Source organism: Aedes albopictus, chromosome 1 (assembly GCF_035046485.1).
Source record: "Aedes albopictus strain Foshan chromosome 1, AalbF5, whole genome shotgun sequence".
Lineage (NCBI taxonomy): Eukaryota > Metazoa > Arthropoda > Insecta > Diptera > Culicidae > Aedes > Aedes albopictus.
Window position 1 is genome coordinate 162,785,141 of NC_085136.1, and position 20,251 is coordinate 162,805,391.

Sequence of the window (20,251 nt, forward strand, 5' to 3'; positions counted from 1 at the left end):
TATGATTTTTACTAGCAGTTTTTTTTTCAGAAAGTTGTAAATTTTGGCAAAATTTGACGCATGCTTGAAAATATACCACTCAAGATCTATTAAATCTGAAAGTTCACCGGAGGTATAATTTGATGTTTTTGAGATATCTTGTTTTATACCTAATTTATTTCGAAAGAGAAGCAATTCTTTATTTCGGTGTTGTCCTGCCAGTAGATACTCACGGATCACTTTTCAATTAAGAGTTTTATGTTAACCTCACGCCCTGATTACCTCAAATTGACGTTTTGTGTTCAATTGTTTTGTGCATTAATGTATTGAATCAACAGTGCTCATATATTCACTGCACCTGTGCTATTCACTGCTTCTCAGCTCAAGATGAGATTTGAATTCACGACTCTTATACAATAGGCAAGTGCTTTGCTAACTAAGTCACTGTGCCAATTATTGACACGGCATTGATAAGCTGAGTTTTTTTTTCATAATTTCATCAATATCCATCTAAACATGTATACGTTGAGTTAACTGAAAATCATTATTGATTCCACGGAACTTTACACTAACGTAAGTCGCTCACACAGGATCGAAAACCATTATATTTTTATTTCTTCGAATAGACCAATAAATATATGTGCATTGTCGATTCAATACATTGATGCGCAAGGCAATTGAACACAAAACGTCAATTTTAAGTAATTCAGGCGTTGGGTAAACAAACTTTTAATTTAAAAGTGATCCGTGAGTATCCAACTCCAGAAAAAAGAATTGCTTCCCTTTCAAAATAATTTGGGAATAAAGCATCAATATTTAAAAAGAAGATATCTCAAAAACACTAAATTATACCTCCGGCAAACTTTCAGATTTAATATTTAATTTTCAAGCAAGCATCAATTTTTGCCGAAATATGCAACTTCAAAAACTGGTGGTAAAAATCATAGTAATTTTTACTATTTTGCCCAAAAAACCATTTTAAATGTCCCGAAAAATTGTTAAGTTGGTATCATCAGACGCAGGCTACTTTGATTAACACGTGTGAAGTGCTAAAATTGAAAAAAAAAATGGAAACTAACACTCAAAATAGTCATAAAAACGTGATTTTCACGTAAGTTTTAGTATTATTAGTATAATTTTGTTATTTGAAGTCACAGAACTTTGGTGTCTTCGGCGACTTTACTTATTTTTGCACGCTCTACAACTTTGCAGAAGACGGGAAACCTCTAGGACGTTAAACAAAAAAGTTAGTATCGCAGCACCACCTATGCGGCAAAATTACCAACTATTTTTCTTCACCACATAAAAGTACAGGTTAAATAAATACAAGTCTCCGAAGACACCAACTCTAAAAAATGCACTCCCAAAACGCTAGAGGTTTTTACTTGCTAGATCCCGCTCGCAAAAAATGTTGTATGCAACTCGTTGCAAAACTCGATTTTTACAGCACTCGTATTATTTATCCAACTCGGCAAGCCTCGTCGGATAAACGTACGACTCGTGCTGTAAAAATCATCATTTTGCTACTCGTTACATAAAATAACTATTTTAGTTTGGACATTCACAATACGCGCGACGTGAGACGAGACATAACACTTATAGTTCTTACTATCGTCAAGATATTAAAATTTACCTTTCGTCGACCGGTTTCGGGCTCGATGTCGCCCATCAACAGGACAAAAACGGAATAATTTTCTTTGACAAAATATTTTGCAACATTTCAATATGAACTGAATGTTTTACTATAAAACACATTCCTAATGTTAAAATCTGCAGTTTACTATAAAATTATATTGTTCTTTGATAGGTTTTACCTGACGTCGACAAGAGGATTTACCCCATTTTTTGTGACTCCGCATTTGTGACCACATTTTTTTGTGAATCTAAGAAACTTAAATTGATATATCAATCTATTATCAGTGAATTAAGGAGTGACGCATAGTATAGTTCCAGTACCCGAATCGATATTTTCATAAATGGCACACTTCCTGGAATGATCAATCTCTCAGAAAGTCATTTCGACTTCGTCTTAACAAAGAAGGATATATTTTATTCCTTCCGAAAGGTATTTCTAGTGTCTTCTGAGATTCCTCCAGTATTCCTTCACAAATTCCTATAGAAGCTTCCTCTGGGATACCTACCTTGATACCTTGTTGGCTACAAAGTAACTTTACTCCAACGCCGAGCGTATAGTAGAGCACCATCTTCGTCGGTCTTGGGCGATGTTCCTCCAGTTTCCCCGAACGTGTAGGGATCGTAGATCTTCTTCAAATGCGTGCAGCCAGCGAGTTCGCGGCTTGTTTTCGCTATTCTTTCTTCCGACATTTGCACTACGTGTCCAGCCCACTGAAGTCTGCCGTATTTTATACGTTTCACAATATTCGCATCTTCGTACACTTGGTACAACTCGTGATTCATGCGTCTGCATGGCGCAGTATGGCACTCCATTGGAGTGGAGTATGGCACTCCATTTTCTTGTTTCCCACCGAGAATTGTCCGCAGCACTTTGCGCTCAAAAACTCCAAAAGCTTTTCGGTCTACCTCCTTTAACGTCCACGCTTCGTGACCGTAGAGGGCAACCGGAAGAATCAGCGTCTTATACAGAGCGAATTTTGTTTGCGTTTGCAAGTTACGGGACCTAAGCTGGCTACGCAATCCGTAAAAGGCTCTATTCGCAGCTGCAATACGCCTTTTCACTTCACGGGAAACGTCATTGTCACTTGTCACAAGTGTTCCAAGATAAACAAATTCTTCAACAACTTCAAACACTTCCCCATCAATCACTACCTCAGCACTAACACCACTAGGCCTGCTTCTGTCTCTACCCGCTATCATGTACTTCGTCTTGGTAGAGTTAATCGTCAAGCCTATCCTCGCTGTCTCCCTCTTCAGAGGAACATAAGCTTCCTCCACTGCCCTACGATCGATGCCGATGAGATCAATATCGTCCGCAAAACCGAGGAGCATGTGCGACCGTGTGATGATAGTGCCATTCCTCTGCACGCCTGACCTCCTAATCGCTCCTTCGAGTGCAATGTTGAACAATAAATTTGAAAGAGCATCCCCCTGCTTCAATCCATCCAAGGTCACAAACGACGTAGACACTTCGTCCGCGATCCGAATATTTGATTTTGATCCATCCAGCGTTTCGCGTATCAGCCTAATTAGTTTCGCCGGAAAACCATGTTCTGACATTATCTGCCAAAGCTCATTTCTTTTCACTGAATCGTATGCTGCTTTAAAATCAATGAACAGATGGTGAGTCTGCAAGTTATATTCCCGAAATTTATCTAGGATCATCCGCAGGGCAAACATTTGATCCGTCGTTGATCGGCCCTCACGAAAACCAGCCTGGTATTCGCCGACGAAGGACTCCTCAAGAGGTCGCAACAGTACACGCGACAGTATCTTATACGCCGAATTTAAATGGATAATCCCTCTGTAATTGGCACACTCCAGTCTGTGCCCTTTCTTGTAGATTGGGCATATGAGGCCATTCAACCAACTGGTGGGCAATTCTTCATCCTCCCCAAGCAACACACATGTTATAATAGAGTTACGACAGCGCAGGTTTTGGTTGTATAGAAGTTTATTTTACGTAATTCTAACATTGCGTTGAAATAACGTAAAATAAACTCACAGACAAACAGACGTAACACTACGAACATTTTTCGATTCAAATCATAGTCTCGGAAACCTGTTCGACCAATACTAAAAGGACTGAGTTTGGCCGACCATGAACTAGGTGGCGGACTACCGCCCACTAGGGCGAACGTCAAACTCGAACAAAAACTATGCGAGCGCCACGGGTGGGCAGTTGGCCAACTATCAAATCTTTAAATATACCGTTAATTCGGTGTACGATGGGAAATGTCAGAGTGTTACGTCTGTTTGTCTGTGATAAACTTCTATACAACCAAAACTTGCGCTGTCGTAACTTTTATATAACATGTGTGTTACTTGGGTCCCAAATCTTTATAATAATCTGGTGGATTGATTGATGTAGCTGCTCGCTTCCATGCTTAAGAAGTTCCTCTGGAATACTTTTATGAAATCTCAAGGAATTTGTCTATGCATTTACTTGGAACTTCTCTATATCTAAGGATTCCCCAAGAAGTTCTTTCTGAAATTTATCTAGGTTATCGCTTGAGATTTCTGAGCCTTGCGATTTTTAAGTAGTTTCTCGGATTACTACTGATGTTTCTTTTTAAATTTCTCGTGGAGCTTCATCGGGGTTTCTTTCAGGAATTCTACCGGGTAGTTGAATAAATTAGGAATTCTGGGGATTAACCAAGACATCTTTTTGAAATTCATCTAAGAGTTGTTAATTTATCAAAATTTTCATTCCGAAATACCTACAGGAGTTCCTCTGTTTGTTCAGAATTTCCTACAGGAATTATTCTAAGATTATTTTCTGTAATCCCTCCAGATTTTTATCTGATATTCCTCCAGTTCTTATTGAGATTCTCCAAGAATTTCTTTCTCCGAATCCTTGAAAAGTGTTTCTAGAATTTAATCCGAAGCTCTTTAAAGAGTTTCTTCTGGTATTTTTCCAGGAAATCCTTCTTGGATCAATGTAATAATTTTTCCATGATTTCTTTGTAAGTTTCCTGTACGAGTTCTTTTTGTTATTTGTGCGCAGCATATGTTACTTCTGGACCTTTGATTTTGAATACTTCCAATAGTTTCTGTCTTTCTTCTATGGAATATCTCCACACTGACAAAAAAGCAAACTTAATGATTATAAGACTCTCAAACATAAAATGTATAAGGTTTTGAAATCATTGTTTTTATGTATGAAAATATAAATATTAAAACGACCCTATTATTCAATATGAGGCGCCTTATAAGGTGTATATATGTATTCTTTACTTTTATGTTTGCGTTATCATGAACCTTATGGTTGCTGTGTTATAGTTAAAATTTATGTTTCTTCAAATATAATTTCAAAGTTTGGCAAAAGCAGATGGCCGAAAACGACGAGCGAGGTAGCAAGCTGAGACGGTAGCTGCAAAATAATCTGATTGCAGTTCTGATGGTCGTTTTAGAAGGTAAATACTGATGTTGCGTAGCAAATCGCCAAATACCTAATTGTTGCTTTTCATTTCTACAAGGCAATTCCTGTTGGGGCTCCTGCGTGCATCTAAAACCGCACCATTTCGGACAGATTCAACGCATTCTAGCAGAGGTGAAATTTCCGGAATCTTCGCCACAAACCAGCAGATTAATCGTAACATGATCATGGACATCGTGTACCCTGCTGAAAACCCCTGCGGAATTCATGAGACAAGTCCATACGGCGGGGCGTTTTCTGGGATGCTGAGTTGGATTGATCCGGATTGACCAATATGGCGCTTTTGATGCAGCCAACCTATACGTTGAGATTCGGTTGAGATGGAAGGAAGACGAGTTGCAGGGCCGACGCAGGGAGTGAACAAGGTTTGCAGTCAACGACGATGACGATGCGAAGGACAGGGATTACAATGCTTCAGAAACGATGTCAGACTGTATAGACGCACTTTTCGCAACTTCTTCAAAAACCACTGTCAATAAATATAATAATTTTAATAAAATTGATTAAATAATTAAGTTATTTCAAAACAGAAGAAATTAAAAATAATTGCTTTGAATATAATTTTTATTTGAAAATAACACATAAAAACTATAATTTTTCAAAACATAAAAGCTATAAGGCTCACACATAAATTTTATATAACAAACGCAAATAATTTTTAAGCGCTTCAAATCATAATTTTTATAAGGGATGAATCTTATGTTTGTTATGTTTCTTATCCATATATTTTATTTGTGATGACAAATTGCAAAAAATTATGTAGTTTCACACATAATAAGTATACGGAAAATCGTCTCAGTGCAGGGTTTCTAGCTGCGTTTGCTTCAAGAGTTCATCCAAAAGTATATCCTAGGAACCCTCCTGGAGTTTATTCTGGGAACCCTCCAGGAATTCCTGCTGCAAATCCTCCAGAAATACCTTCTGGGAAGCCTTCTGATGTTCGTTATAAAAATCTCCGGATAGAGATTTCTGAAAATCTTCAAGAATTTTTGTGTGGAAAACGATCAGAAATTTCCTGTAGGAATACAGTAGAAGTTCTTTCAAGAAATCCTCCAAGAGTTCTTTTTGGGAAATCTTCAGAATTAATGGAATTTCTTCTGAAAATCCTTAGTTTCTTCTGGAAATCTGAAGGGTTCCTGGAAAATCCTTAGATCATTCGATTCTAGACTGACTAATTCTTAACTGCCTAAGCTCCTAAATCGCTTGATGGTTTTCTGAACTATTTTCTGGGGAAATTCTCAGAAGAACTCCATTACGGAATCTGGAGGAAGCCACAGAAGGCATACTAGAAGGGATCCCTAGCAGAAGTTGCAAAAAGACACCGGCACCGTCTTCAGCCAGAGGCTGCACAGACTGAACGAAACTTAACACTAGACAACAGACACGACACACATTACGAGCACCAGTGGATACCAGAAAGAAACATTTCTTGCGAAATGTTTCATCACTCGGAGCGAGAATTGAACCCTCTCTCCATGGCATGGTACCGTTATACGCTTGGTGGTACTAACCGAACGACCGAGGCTCCACCAAAGTTATTGAAGAACTCCTAGATTGCATTTTTTTTGAGTAATCGAAAAATAAAATTTATCCGGGATTTTATTTTTCGATTCTGTTAAAAAAAAACAGTTTGCATAGTGGAAAAGGCATTGTTTCTCCATTCAGGAGATTTCCGGTCGGGAAAATTCTTTCAGTTTCCAGGGCAAAGTTTAGTGCTTGCCACACAATATACCAATTCAAACAAAGAAAGCCCTTCAATTAATAACTATTGAAATTCTCAAACCACACTAGTTTGAAAAGAGGAAGGCTAAATTCCAGTTGGAATGTAAAGCCTTAGAGAAGAACGTGCTGTGTTTTTTGACAAACAGCTCCAGAGGAACGGTTCCCGCAAAGTCATCTGTATGGGAGCCCCCCGTTCCAAAGACCGGAGGGGTCTCACACCAAGCTAAGAATCTTCCCCGGCCCTAAAAATACCCACATACAAAATTTCAGACCGATCGGTTCAGTAGTTTTCGATTGCATATCGGTCAGACAGACAGACAGACAGACAGACAGAAATTCATTTTTATATGTTTAGATAGATAGATAGACTAGCTGTTCCGACAAACGTCGTACTGCCTGCCTGCCTACTGTGTTTTTTGACATACAGTTCCCTAGGGCAGGGGTTCTCAAACTTTTTCAGCTTGCGACCCACTTTTTATTGTTGCAGTATTTGGCGACCCACTAGCATGTATTTCCATAACGTGTCATTTTTTGAAAATTTGGACTGCCTTTTTCAATAAATACATATGAATGCTTTCATAAGTTCTGATAAACTTACGTCGCGTAGCACTTTATCTTATATTTTTTTTTTGTCATTTTATATGCTCTCTTTTAGTGTTTTTTACACTTCTTACACCCGGATAAAAACTAACCATAGGGTGTTTGGTGAAAACCATTCCTGCGCCATACAGTGTACCAGCTACAATAAAGTGTATTGCAATGATATGGTTCGCTATACTATACATTTACATTGGATTTTTATGTAACAATATATTATACTGTTTTTCTTACGTTTGAACCATTCACTTTTCCGAAACATTATTTTTCCGTGAATTTTTAATTATTTCTGGTGTTCGATTTGAATAGGTCGTATGTTTGCTGTGATTCCTATATGCAGATTCGACCTGTTCAAATCGAACACCAGATTTATTCAGTTTAAGATTTTTTCCGTGCTTTGTTTTGTTGATGTTTGTGACTTTTTTGATGCAAAGGAAAGCAAAGAGAAAAAAAGTGAATAAGTTGAAACATCAATTTAAAGTCAATAAAATGTTTAAATCAGTGGTTAACCAGATGTCCTAAGAACTGCAGATCCAAGAGATATGGCAGGCTAGGTATGTAGAGTGCGATGAGAGAAATACGGATGTAGGCCAACCCGGAAAGATGTAGGTCAGATTACCGTAAATCAGTGGATGAGTTCAACACTATTCTTTCTGTATTTGCATTTAGGGGAGTTTTCTCCTCTTCTCTCATGTGAACTTGCCTTCGACCACAATCGAATCAAATGCGGTTGACAAACTTTATCTTTGACGTAGAGCCATCTTTAACATATGGACTGGACTGAACACTGAAATGACTTCTAATATAGGTTCGTCTGCGGGTTCGCTTTTTAACCTAACTTATATATGAATCAAACTTGACAGTTTTCTCATGAGTTGTTATGTATTTCAAACTTTAATCAAACTGGTGCCTCAATATTGCAATAACGGTTAAGCACGCTGTAATGATACTTATGTACCTCGTCACCCACTTCATGCAACTACATTAGTGGTCTAATAACACTTAGCGCGCTCGGCATAGTTCCATCATGCCGCTCAAAGTGTTGCCATAAATAATGCTTAGTTTGCAAAACCCGGTTATCTGGCTGGTGGGGCAAAGGGAGCCTAAGCTTCAACTGTTAATGCAATCAGAGACTACTCAGACTTAGACGTGGGCGATCCTATATATGAAGGGTTATCCAAAACACTCTGGAGAATTCCCAAAGCGCATTTTAATAAATCTAGTAAGCCTAAGATGCCATTAAGAGAAGGAAAATGACAAGATAATTTAACTATATATGGCTAATCTAATGTAAAACAATACAACATAACAAAAGAGAACCATTCCAAAACCATTTGATTAAATGTATAACCAGTAGTGAAATTACAATTAAAAACAATTTATTTACGGTACATTTTATTGTTTGAAACCATTCATGTACCATACAATGTATGGTATATTTAAACCCATGTTGAACAACTCATTAACAATAACATGTACATATGGTTTTGCAAAAAAAAATATATATGGGGAAAAATATTTTTTTTATATTGTTACGATACTTAACAACCTGTATAATATATTGTAAAAATCTTATTTACAATTCACGGTATGGGTGTCTACATTACATCTTATTGTTTTTGTATTTTTATTTTTACAGTGGTGTCTATTGTAAAAATATGGTTCTAAATAGTACTGTTACAATACAACGTTCGGTTTTTCTCCTGTATTTTTTATTCGGGCACCCATAAGAAGGGTATAAATATCGCTCGAAAAACCGACTTTCGATCCGAGGCCCGGAGGGCCGAGTTTCATATACCAATGAATTCAGGTCGACGAACTGAGCAAATGTCTGTATGTGTGTGTGTGTATGTGTGTGTGTATGTGTGTGTGTGTATGTGCGTTACAAAAAAAAGTCACGCACATTTCTCAGCCGTCTGTCAACCGATTTGAGTTCTCTTGGAAGCAAATGAAAGCTACTACATCCTAGTAGAACGCTATTGATTTTTTTTTCGATTGGACGTTTGGTTACCGAAATATCTCTCGAAGAGTACTTATGAGTCATACTTCTAAACTTTTTAAGATTTTTGACCAAGTGTATCATAATAAATATTTCGACCGTTTGTCAATCGATTCGGTTTCTCTTGGCACCAAATGAAAGCTACAGCACCCTAGTAGATCACCCAGAAATTTTATTTCGATTGGACATTTGGTTACAGAGATATCTTTCGAAGAGTACTTCGGATTTATACAACTAAACCTATTGAGATTTTGACCAAAAGTATCATAATAAATATCTTAGCCGTCTGTCAACCGATTTCGGTCATCCTGAAACCAAATGAAAACTACAACATTCTAGTAGAACCCTGTACAATTTCATTAGGATTGGACATTTGGTTGCCGAGATATGTTTCAAAGAGTACTTGGGAGTAATACAGGTTAACTTTTTGAGATTTTTGACCAAGGGTACCATAATAAATATCTCAGCCGTCTGTCAACCGATTTGGGTTCTCTAAGCACCAAACGAAAACTACAATATCCTTGTATAAGGCCCTGAAATTTTATTTCGATTCGACATTTGATTACTGAGATATTTTATGAAGAGTAATTCAATAAAATCTTTTTTTTTTATTATATTCACTTGTTATCTTGCATTTGTTTTTGACCAGTCTATGGGAAATTATTTTTAAATAAATAATACTGACCTCATACAAAGTGTATACTAGCAGGTTATTGTTTTCAACAAAATTGTAAATAACAAATTTCAAATACACAGGAATTTTATGAAAACTAACAATATGTTAAATGAAAGCTTTGAATTTATATATTGTGGGAAAAATGCAAGAACCAGACAGCCAAAATAACAAGCTAATGCCAAAACTGATTAACTTAGTAGATATATCATTTTTGTCGTTTTTACACCATAACTATGAATACCCACCAGTGGGTCGCGACCCACAGTTTGAGAAACGCTACCCTAGGGACGTCCCCCGCAAAGTCATCTGTTATGGGAGCCCCCTATTCCCGAGACCGGAGAGGTCTCACACCAAGCTAAGAACCTTCCCCGGCCCCAAAATCACCCACAAACAAAATTTCACACCGATCGGTTCAGTACTTAGATTCCGAATGCATAAGGGTCAGACAGACAGACAGAAACTCATTTATATATATATATATATATATATATATATATATATATATATATATATATATATATAGATAGATACCTACCTAAGATATGATCATTTAAAAAATGAGCTTTGCTGACAAATATGCTTATGATACGTAACGTAAATCGAATTTAAAAACTTGCAGCAGTTTAGGGCAGCCATTTAGCTTTTACTTACTTTTAAATACCAATCAGCAATTTCTTCCTTTCTATATCATCTTCTTTTGATATATCTCCACACCTATCCGTTCCTAAAATCAAATTTCTTGTTTACGAGAGTTCATTGTTATTTTTTCGGGTGAAAAAGATTGAAGAACAGAGAGAAGCGTATAGAAAACGTGTAGAAGACTTCAAGTGGCTATTATAATAATTCTACAATGGACCGTCTCGCAGTCTCTCACAGATGTAGAACTCTTTCTACCTGACGGACCCTGACCCATCTCGGACGGAATGGCTATGGCTAAGCACCAACAATAACCTGTCACAGACGGCAAGGAGGGCGGCAAGGATAAATCTTGGGAGGTGATTGTAAACCCACCGCCAAGGGTTTTCGGGAATAGGATTTATTGCCATAAATAAAACAATAAAACCTAGAAAGATGTGAAACAAAAGCACCAAAGTGTGAAGGCGGTTCGAACCACCATGGCTTTCAAGTGCAAACGCCATTAGGTGCTAAATAATGCATCGCAGATCGAGGTGTGAAAATAATCAAAGCGATAATTCTATGAACATTAATTAAAACTAGGGGAAATCAATAGAATAATATAAAACTTCATGCAGTATACATTTGCGTTGCGAGTAATATTCCATGCCATTTTCTGGGAAAATTGATCAAAATGTCGCAATGATCTTATGTTACAAAAGGCCATGCCATGTCATCAATCCCGCATGGCTGATGCTGTGGGTCCCTGCTGAGCAGTCAAGTGGGAATTTTTGTCCGATTGTAGAACGCTTTTTTGTTGCGCTTTGTTCTTGACTTTTACGATTTTACTCGGAGGAGTATTTTTACTATTCCTTTATCTCGTGTTTCTTCGCTTTCGGATTCTCCGGAATCTGATCGGTGGGTAAGGGAATGTGGCGATCCTAATCAGAGGTCATCAGAAGTGTAGGAAGAATAATGTTGATGGTCGATCCGTTTATAAACGACTGGTGTTGTTGTTAGCTTAGAACGCAAACTAATGTCAAATTTTGATTAACTTTTAAATTCGATCGATTCAAACAAGATGTTTGAGCATTGGTTTCTTTTTGGACAAATAGGTGACCCTGTGTATTGAGATCTTAAGAATATAAGTTCTCAGTGAAATTAGGGAATGTTTGAGCCCTATTGGATATAGGATAATCATCTATATGTGCTTTTTTTACTATTTGCTCATTCACGAACATTGCTAGCTTTTGCTCATTTATGCTAAGCGGATTTTTTTTTAACTTTTGTAGGTAGCACGGTGCTCCATTTACCGTTATTATAAAATAAAATATACCATCAAAACCTGAAACGCCATTCTGTTTATTTATCTATCCTACACCTCTGGACAAAATTTTAAAATCATCGTTGGACGAAATTTTGAGTTACGCCCTTTTAAAGGGCCTAACCTCTAAAAAATCGAGTTTTCTATAGAATAACACCACTTTTCAAAACAGAAACATGAATTAAAGGCATCAATAACAAAAATTATCATGAATAATACTAAAATTTGGTAGTATGCATCCATATAAATATCGGTGGAGTGCATTTTGTATCAAAATTGGTCATTACGTCAATATACGGTAGCTGTTCTTAGGGCCTGTAGAAAGCAAACATTATGTCGGTGTAACAAATTCAATTAAAAGTATATTGTATTGTGATTCCATATGTAGGACTCTATGACTTTTCCCCGAATTCCATTACCCCGAATAACCCATTTCCCCGAATATTTTTTTTAACTATAAATGTCGTATTTTCAAATACGAAGGAAAATCATGACGTTCATCCCGGAACGAACTAACTTGGTTGATAAAACTTAATTCTGCCTATTTTTTGCGGTGAGTATACCCAAGCATATGATCTCCTTGGACCCTGTGAATGGATCTTTGACCAGTATGATTAGAAGAACAGGCAATAACCAAAAGAAGGAAAAAATCTCTACTGAACAATTGGTTTCTAATCATATGGACGAAAGAAATAAACTAATGTGATCATTTCACTCTTATATATAACAGTATAACTTGAAAGAACAGCCTATGATTAAAAGAAGGAAAAAATCTGTGATTAAAATAATAACAGTTACGACGCCAACAAATTGTTTAAATTGATGATTAGAAAGAATAGCCTATGTTTGAAAGAAGGATACATATGTGATGACCACATAGTAATTAGAATGTCTTTGGTAGTAAGGTCAAAGAGAACAACATACAGGGTGCGGCAGGAAAAAATGCAAAAAGTTCAAGGCACTATTACACGCTAAATATGGGATATATATGACTATTTTTTTATGAGAGTGTATCAGTCAATGTCTATATTCTAGCACTGAAAAATAAAAATGAACACATTTGATGTTTAACATGCGATAATGTAGTCCTTATAAGCGGATATCAATAAACTGCGCGCCCAATGGTCATTAAACAAAATGACTATAACAGTAACAAAATTAGCTCAAATTCGATGAACAACCAGACCACACTGATCCAGAGCCATGTTGTTTCACATAGCAGATGAAATAAGTACATATATTTGATGATATTGTAGAGAAAATCAAAAATTTTGTTTTATCAGATGCGAAATTTAGCGACCTGTGCGATTTTCTGCGGTTTGAAAATTCTGGTTGTCTTCATCTTCAGGCACCGCCCTGTAAAGGTTAGTGACCAAAATGGGAAATTTTTTAATTAACTTTTCAGAAAACTAGCCTATTATAGATCATGGAACGTTGAAACATAGATTGATTAATGTCAAATGGACGAAAATGAGGTTTGAAGTTGAAAAACACTTTCGCGTTTTTTCCTGCCGCATACTGTATGCTAAAAAGAGGAAAATTTTTGTTGGAAATGTGGTGAAACACTTGGTGTACCGTTGATTACCCATGGCAGGTCTCGAGGTAGGCTTGTGGATAAATCAGGCCAAACATTTCAATAGGTCCTATCTGCATTTGAGAGGCTCTCTTTGTTCACTTTCTCTTTCAATTATTGCAATGTAATGGTACACTTTTAAACTATTTTTGCAGTACAAATTAAAAGACGATTGTTTTGACCATCGTTCAATGCAAGGAGACAATCATAATACAAATAAACAGCTGAGATATTAACGAAAGAGAGGGAAACCAAAGAGAGCCTCTCTTCTGCAGATTGGACCTTTAGACATGTTTGGCCTGAAATCATACGAATATTGGGCCATTCGGGGAAATGGGTCATTCGGGGTAATGGAATTCGGGGTAATGGAATTCGGGGTAATGGAATTCGGGGTAATGGAATTCGGGGTAATGGAATTCGGGGAAATGTCCTAAAGCCGTCTATAGATGTTCATATTACTTTCATTCAAGTCGATAGTATTCGATTTGAATGCATATCAGCACTAACATTTCAAAAGGACGTAACTGATCTTCAAAACAATATCTTCTCCCACAGCTGTAGATCGTATCTCACCTTTCCAAGGACACCAACAACCATTATCGAAAAGAATTGCATTCTCTCCGTCCAGTAGTGGTTGTATATTGCGTCGCAGAGATAAAGGTTTGGTTTCTGCAAGCAGTTTCACCTTTTTGAAATGTTGGCACCGATTTCAGGTTCAGCATTTCAGAAGGGCGTAACTGCTTTTTGGTACGGCACCTTCTTCTATGGATGTAGATCAGTGGTCACCAAACTGCGGCCCGCGGGCCACATGCGGCCCTCGACCAGGTTTTGTGCGGCCCGCGAACTGATTTTGAAATTTATAAGAAAATGGCCCACTTATAGATTTTACAATGAAAATCAGAAATTTTACCATTTTTAATTTTTTGAGAATGAATATTAACTACTGAAATTTTACCCATACCATAGAGAATTTTTCTCAAGAAGTAAGAAATCATGAATTTTGGACTTGTGGCAGAGCTCGTCATTAGTAATTTGTTCAATTTGCCGAATATAAAATTGAAATAATTTTTATTTTATTTCAATCGGCGAAAAACTTCCTTGTATTCGATATACTTTAACTTCAAAACTTCTACCAGGAAACTATTCCAAAAAAAATACAGATTTTTTTTCCTTTAACTTCTTTTAAAAGGAAGTGATATCCAAACTTGGAATTTCGCTAAAAAACTTCATGGATTGGGTAAGATACTTTTCATGCAATGCTTTTGGGAATTCCTCTTAAAATATCCATTCTAAATCGGCTACAAATACTTCTACACGTTGTCATGAAAAAAGAAAATCATGTCTGAAGGAATTTCTTCATTGGCTTCTTAAGGAATTACGCTAGAAAAACTAAAAAAAAAACACCTCAAAGATTTCCACAACAGTATCTCGGGGCAGTTTTCAGAATTTCTTACGAGAACCCTGAAATCCCTACAAATTCGGAAATTTGAGCAGGAAAACATAACATAAAAACATGTACGTGTTCGTGTCTAGGACTTCCACAATTCTGCACTTAAAATCTGCGCTATAAGTACTAATAAGCTGTAAGTTTATTCACAACATTCTTAAAGAATTCGATATTCTTATAGCCAGCGTTGCAATTGCTTATTTTACGTATGACTTTTAAGTAACTAAAGCCTGTATCCGCAATAATCGGGACACAGAAGTACGGCTGTAGCTCTGCAATGAATCGGTAAAATTGGCCAAATAATTGACTGAGAACTCTTTGGTGTATGTTTATCATTTGTGCCAAATTTCATAAAAATCGATGCATTACTTCTAACTGTGGATAAAAAAAAAACAAACAGATGTGGTTTTAAGCATTTTGTACAATCATGACCAATTTTCATTCGCATAGTAGATGGTTTTTTTACGCTACAGTTCAAAGTTCTGTGATGATAATTATGAAAATTTGTTAGCAGTTATGATACTTATAGAGACACTTTCTTGCAAAATTTCATCAACTTTTATCAATTGGTTTGAAAGCTACTGGTGTTGATAGGGGTGAGTGTTAGTGAAAAGTTTTCGTGTTTTCCATGTGCGATGTTTGCCTATTCATAACTTTTGATTTTCTCTACCAATTTTCATGAAATTTTCACAGAAGGTAGTTGATTATGTGTATATTATGTCGGCAAAATTTGATGATTATTGGTACAGTACTTTTAATAGTACAATCGATACAATAAAGGGTGCTGGTATATTGCTGTCTGAGGGGCTAAAATCACGTTCAGTCCCAATACATGTTTCAATTATAAAATAGTTGATAGTGCATCGATTTTTTTGAAATTTTGCCCATGCAACAAATGTAGATTGAGAGGTTTGTGTTGAAAGTTTCAGCCATTTCCTTTGACGAATTCAAAAGTTGCAGCGCTGATAAGCAAAACTAGGGGCTGTACAAAATTCAATGGCGCACATTCTACTCTTTCATTGCTACAACAAAAATTACTGCACCGATTAACATGAAATTTTATAGGTGAGGTGAACACATCTTAAGATTTTATTAGGCCAAAATTGAGCAATTTTAATGTATCTATTACAGAGTTACAGCTGTATTTCTGTGTCCCGATTATTACGGATACAGGCTTTAAATAGTCTGAAATAAACAAAACCTAGATATTACGGTCTTAAAACATCTGATTTCAATTCCCTACGATTTTCAGGATTTTTCTAATGAGATACAATTTCATGATAACCAGGTTGTTTAGTTCTTAGCTCCTGTTCGATATTTTGAAAAAAAAAAATCAAACAAATGGATTGTGTTGAATCTTGAAAATTGTTGAAAATCAACCCTTGAATGACTTGCGACCCGCAGCCTCATATCAAAATTCAATTTTGGCCCGCAAAGACAGTTAAGCTGAGGATCACTGATGTAGATTGTATGTCATCCCTCTAATGTAATCGATAGCATTCTTTTCGTTTAGAAGTACCACGCCACAGCTTTGAAAAAGGGTGTTGTTCTGGAAAGCAGTTACGTCATTTTGAAATGCTGAGGCTGACAAGACAAAACGTAGAAATGAATAAAAAATCGAAAGACAATATTGCGTGTTTCGCCGTACACACTAAGATTCTGATTTTGCAGCTCAGTAAAATTTTCGCTGAGTTCTGTAATTTTTTCATCTTTTTACTGAGTTTTCAACAGCAGATTTAACTCGGTACACTCGGTAATCAATATTTACCGTTCATCAGTAACGATATTTACCGTTCATCTGTAATTTTTGACAGTTCATTTGCAGAACTTGTTAACTTATTTACAGAGTATTCAGCAAAAGGGATAACCGAGCGTACCGAGTTAAATCTGCTGTTGAGAACTCAGTAAAAAGATGGGGAGAATGGCGAGAAATGCCGATATACCACCTCATAGCGGATGTTGAGCAGGTTATCCAGACGAATTAGAACAGGGAAACATGCGACAAGAATAGGTGCGCAATAGCGAACCAGATCCAAAACCACCTCCATGCGGAAAAGAGAGGCAGGAACGACGCGAGCAACAATTTCTTTCGTTCGGCAACAGCATCCACCAAGAAATTCCTCTCCGAACATCCTGACATCGTGGTCATCGAGGCGGACAAGGGCAAAAAAAACGGTGGTGATGAAGAGAGACGAGTATGACCGGAAATTACAAGCTATGATCGATGATGACGTCACATACATTAAGCTAAACAGTGACCCCACAGCCAGCTACTAACGCAAAAACAACCAGTTCGCGAAACGTCTTGCGGATTTGAAGCTGATTGATCGCAAGACAGAGATGAGGTTAAAAACCTACACAGCTACGGCACCCCGCATATACGGTGCACCGAAGGCTCACAAGAAAGGTCTACCATTGAGACCAGTCGTAGCTTGCATGACGTCACCAACGTACGAACTATCGAAATATGTGGGCTCGATCATCCAAAGTTCGATAAAAAGCAATTACAACGTTCTGGACTCGTTCTCTTTCTGTGAGTACATCAACAATGTACAACTCCCACCGGATTATGTTCTGGTATCCCTGGATGTGGTTTCGTTGTTCACGTGCATTCCGAGGGAGCTGGTGGTGCAAAACGTCATTATGCGCTGGGACGAAATAAAGGAAAACACGAACATCAACCTGGATTTGTTCCTAGAGATGACGGAGTTCTGCATAAATTGCAGTTACTTTCAATTCAAAGGACAATCCTATCAGCAGGTGTTTGGAACAGCGATGGGAAACCCACTGTCGCCCATAATAGCGGATCTAGTGATGGAAACCTTGCTAGATTCGGTCACCAAGAAGATCAAGTTTCCGATCCCGGTGATCAAGAAGTATGTGGACGATCTGATGCTGGCGATACCGAAAGGCGAAATCGAAACCGTGAGAAATGAATTCAACCAATATCACGAGAAAATACAGTTCACCGTGGAGGTGGAACAGGATGGCAAACTACCATATCTGGACTTGTTGGTCAGAAAACCAGACCAATCAATAAAAACAGAATGGTACGCCAAACCTATCGCGTCAGGTAGATTCTTGAACTACCTGTCGGCCCACAGCATGACACTCAAGATGAACGTCGCCAAAAACCTCATAAAACGAGTAACCACCTTCTCCACCAACGTCGATGAAGCCGCAGCAAAGAAGATTGTCCACAAACAACTGCGACAGAACGACTACCCGAAACCGCTGATCAATCGCCTCATCAACCGACATCGAGAAAATCCGCCCACTACAGCGCCGCCCACGGATGCTGAAAACTCGAAGCAATTCCGGTCGATCGTCAACATTGGCACTCTCACCCGCAAGATTCAACGGACCCTCCGTGTGGATTATCCGGAAGTGGTGATTTGTCCACAACAACGCAAGACTGTAAAATCGATAATACCAGGAGTGAAGGACAAGTTAGAGGCAAACCAACGATCCAACGTGATATACAAAATCCCGTGTGCAGACTGTAGAGCAAGCTATGTAGGTATGACATCGTGCCGACTGAAAGATCGTGTGTCTGGTCACCGATCGACGATCAACAAGACGAGACGGATCATGAGATGGCAAGACTGAGAGAGAAAACAGTGCTACTAGATCACTGTATCACCAACAACCACAATTTTCTATAAGATAAGGTAGAAGTATTAGACTTAAGCAACAAAAAACAGAATTTAGCCATATTAGAGTCATGCCACATCTTGAACACACCAAACACTGTTAACAAACGAATTGACACCGAAAACCTGAGCGGCACGTACGCAGCACGTACTATACGCACGTGCGTGTATAGTGTCAGGTGAGCACCACGGGAATATCGAAGCATGTTCAACAGCGTTTCAAAGCCTTTCAAGGCGTTTCAATGCATTTCAGGACGGTTTAGGACGCTTCAGGAGGTTTCCGAGAAGTTTTAGGGGACTCTGCGGGCTCTCAAATGAGTAGGGATTTCAGAAGCGTTTCAAAACATTGTGTTTTAGTGAGTTTTAAGGCGTTTTAGGGCGTTATTGGAGGTTTTCGAGGAGATTTCGAGGACCTCAGAGGGTCTCAGATGAGCTTCAGAGGGATTTCAAAGGCGTTCTGAAGCTTTTCATGAGCATTGAAGCTGTGGAATCATGAATTAAATTCATTAGGTATGAATGTAGGTTAGGGTGGCCCACAGTTATATGAAAAACATAAAATTCGAAAGGTTCCAAGTGCTATCTCCTGAATCAGTTGTTTTAGACTCCCAGAACTATGTTCAAAATTTGAACCAAATCGGTTAAGTCTAAGGGGGCGGCCAACAAGCTGGAAGTTTGTATGGGAAAACTGGGCCAAATGTATGCAGAACTAGGTGGCGCATTAGGCATTCAATTAATAAGCCCTAAGGTTATTCTGTAGGTGACTATATACCAAACAACTTTGTCGAAGACCGCAAACTGATTCGATGCCTGTGAAAAAAGTTATACCCTAGGCAAAATGAGGCAAATCATTATTGTTGTTTTTCCAGTATGTACACATAAAGGAATTGTATATCAATAGTGAAATCCCACTTTCCTTCCCCATGCAATGTTTGAAAGTTTCATGATGATCGCAGAAATGTTCAATTCATGGCGATTTTTTTAGGTTTCACATAGACCTGCGATTCACGGCAGTTTAAACTCATTAAAAATTGAAGTTAGGCACGTGGGATTAGAGTGATCGCTTGCTATAATTCTTATAGCTATATTGATAGTATTTAGATTTTTTAGATTAATATTTAACTTATTGCTCGTTAAATACTTTTGGACTGGTCTATGGCTTAGCATTTTTGCATGTATTCCGTCGGATCGCTGTCCACCATCCGTGTGCGGTTCTTGTTCGACACTTCTTACTCGCAGCCGCTCTTCGCACGTTTGCCGTACATACATCACAGACTTGGCTTAGTTTGTTGCTCGCTCAAAACAGGATTGTTTGATTCTTGTATGGCGTTCCGTTCCGATCCGTCCGTCCATCCGTCTATCCGTACGCAGAACGCCGCTGGAAATGTGTGTGTTTTCGTTGACGGCGGCGTTCCACCATAGCCTGCTAGCCAGCCGAGTCTCGTCAGGTCCCAGCGATGTGTCGTGCCGTGCCCGTGCCCTGTGTCCATGCATAGTAACGTAATGAGAGAAGAGCGAGAGCAGCCAACATTGAAGCAGACTGACTGGTTACGGCGGTCTCAGGTTAGGTTGGGTTTGTTGGGAATTCTGTGAAG

At 38.0% G+C, this 20,251-nt stretch overlaps 3 protein-coding genes across 4 annotated transcripts in view; 2 read left to right on the forward strand and 1 right to left on the reverse strand.

Annotated features, from left to right (window-relative positions):
- Window positions 1–20,251, reverse strand: part of LOC109427666 (serine/threonine-protein kinase Smg1) — a 98,216-nt gene that overhangs the window by 65,347 nt on the left and 12,618 nt on the right. The gene's annotated exons all lie outside the window — the stretch shown is intronic.
- LOC109431456 (ataxin-1) overlaps window positions 1–20,251 on the forward strand; it is a 142,487-nt gene that overhangs the window by 17,430 nt on the left and 104,806 nt on the right. The window lies entirely within an intron of this gene.
- LOC134289701 (uncharacterized) overlaps window positions 17,347–20,251 on the forward strand; it is a 68,499-nt gene continuing 65,594 nt past the window's right edge. Inside the window, exon 1 of the mRNA XM_062855998.1 lies at window positions 17,347–18,455. Coding sequence (XP_062711982.1) covers window positions 17,347–18,455 — 1,109 coding nt within the window. The remainder of the gene's footprint in view (window positions 18,456–20,251) is intronic.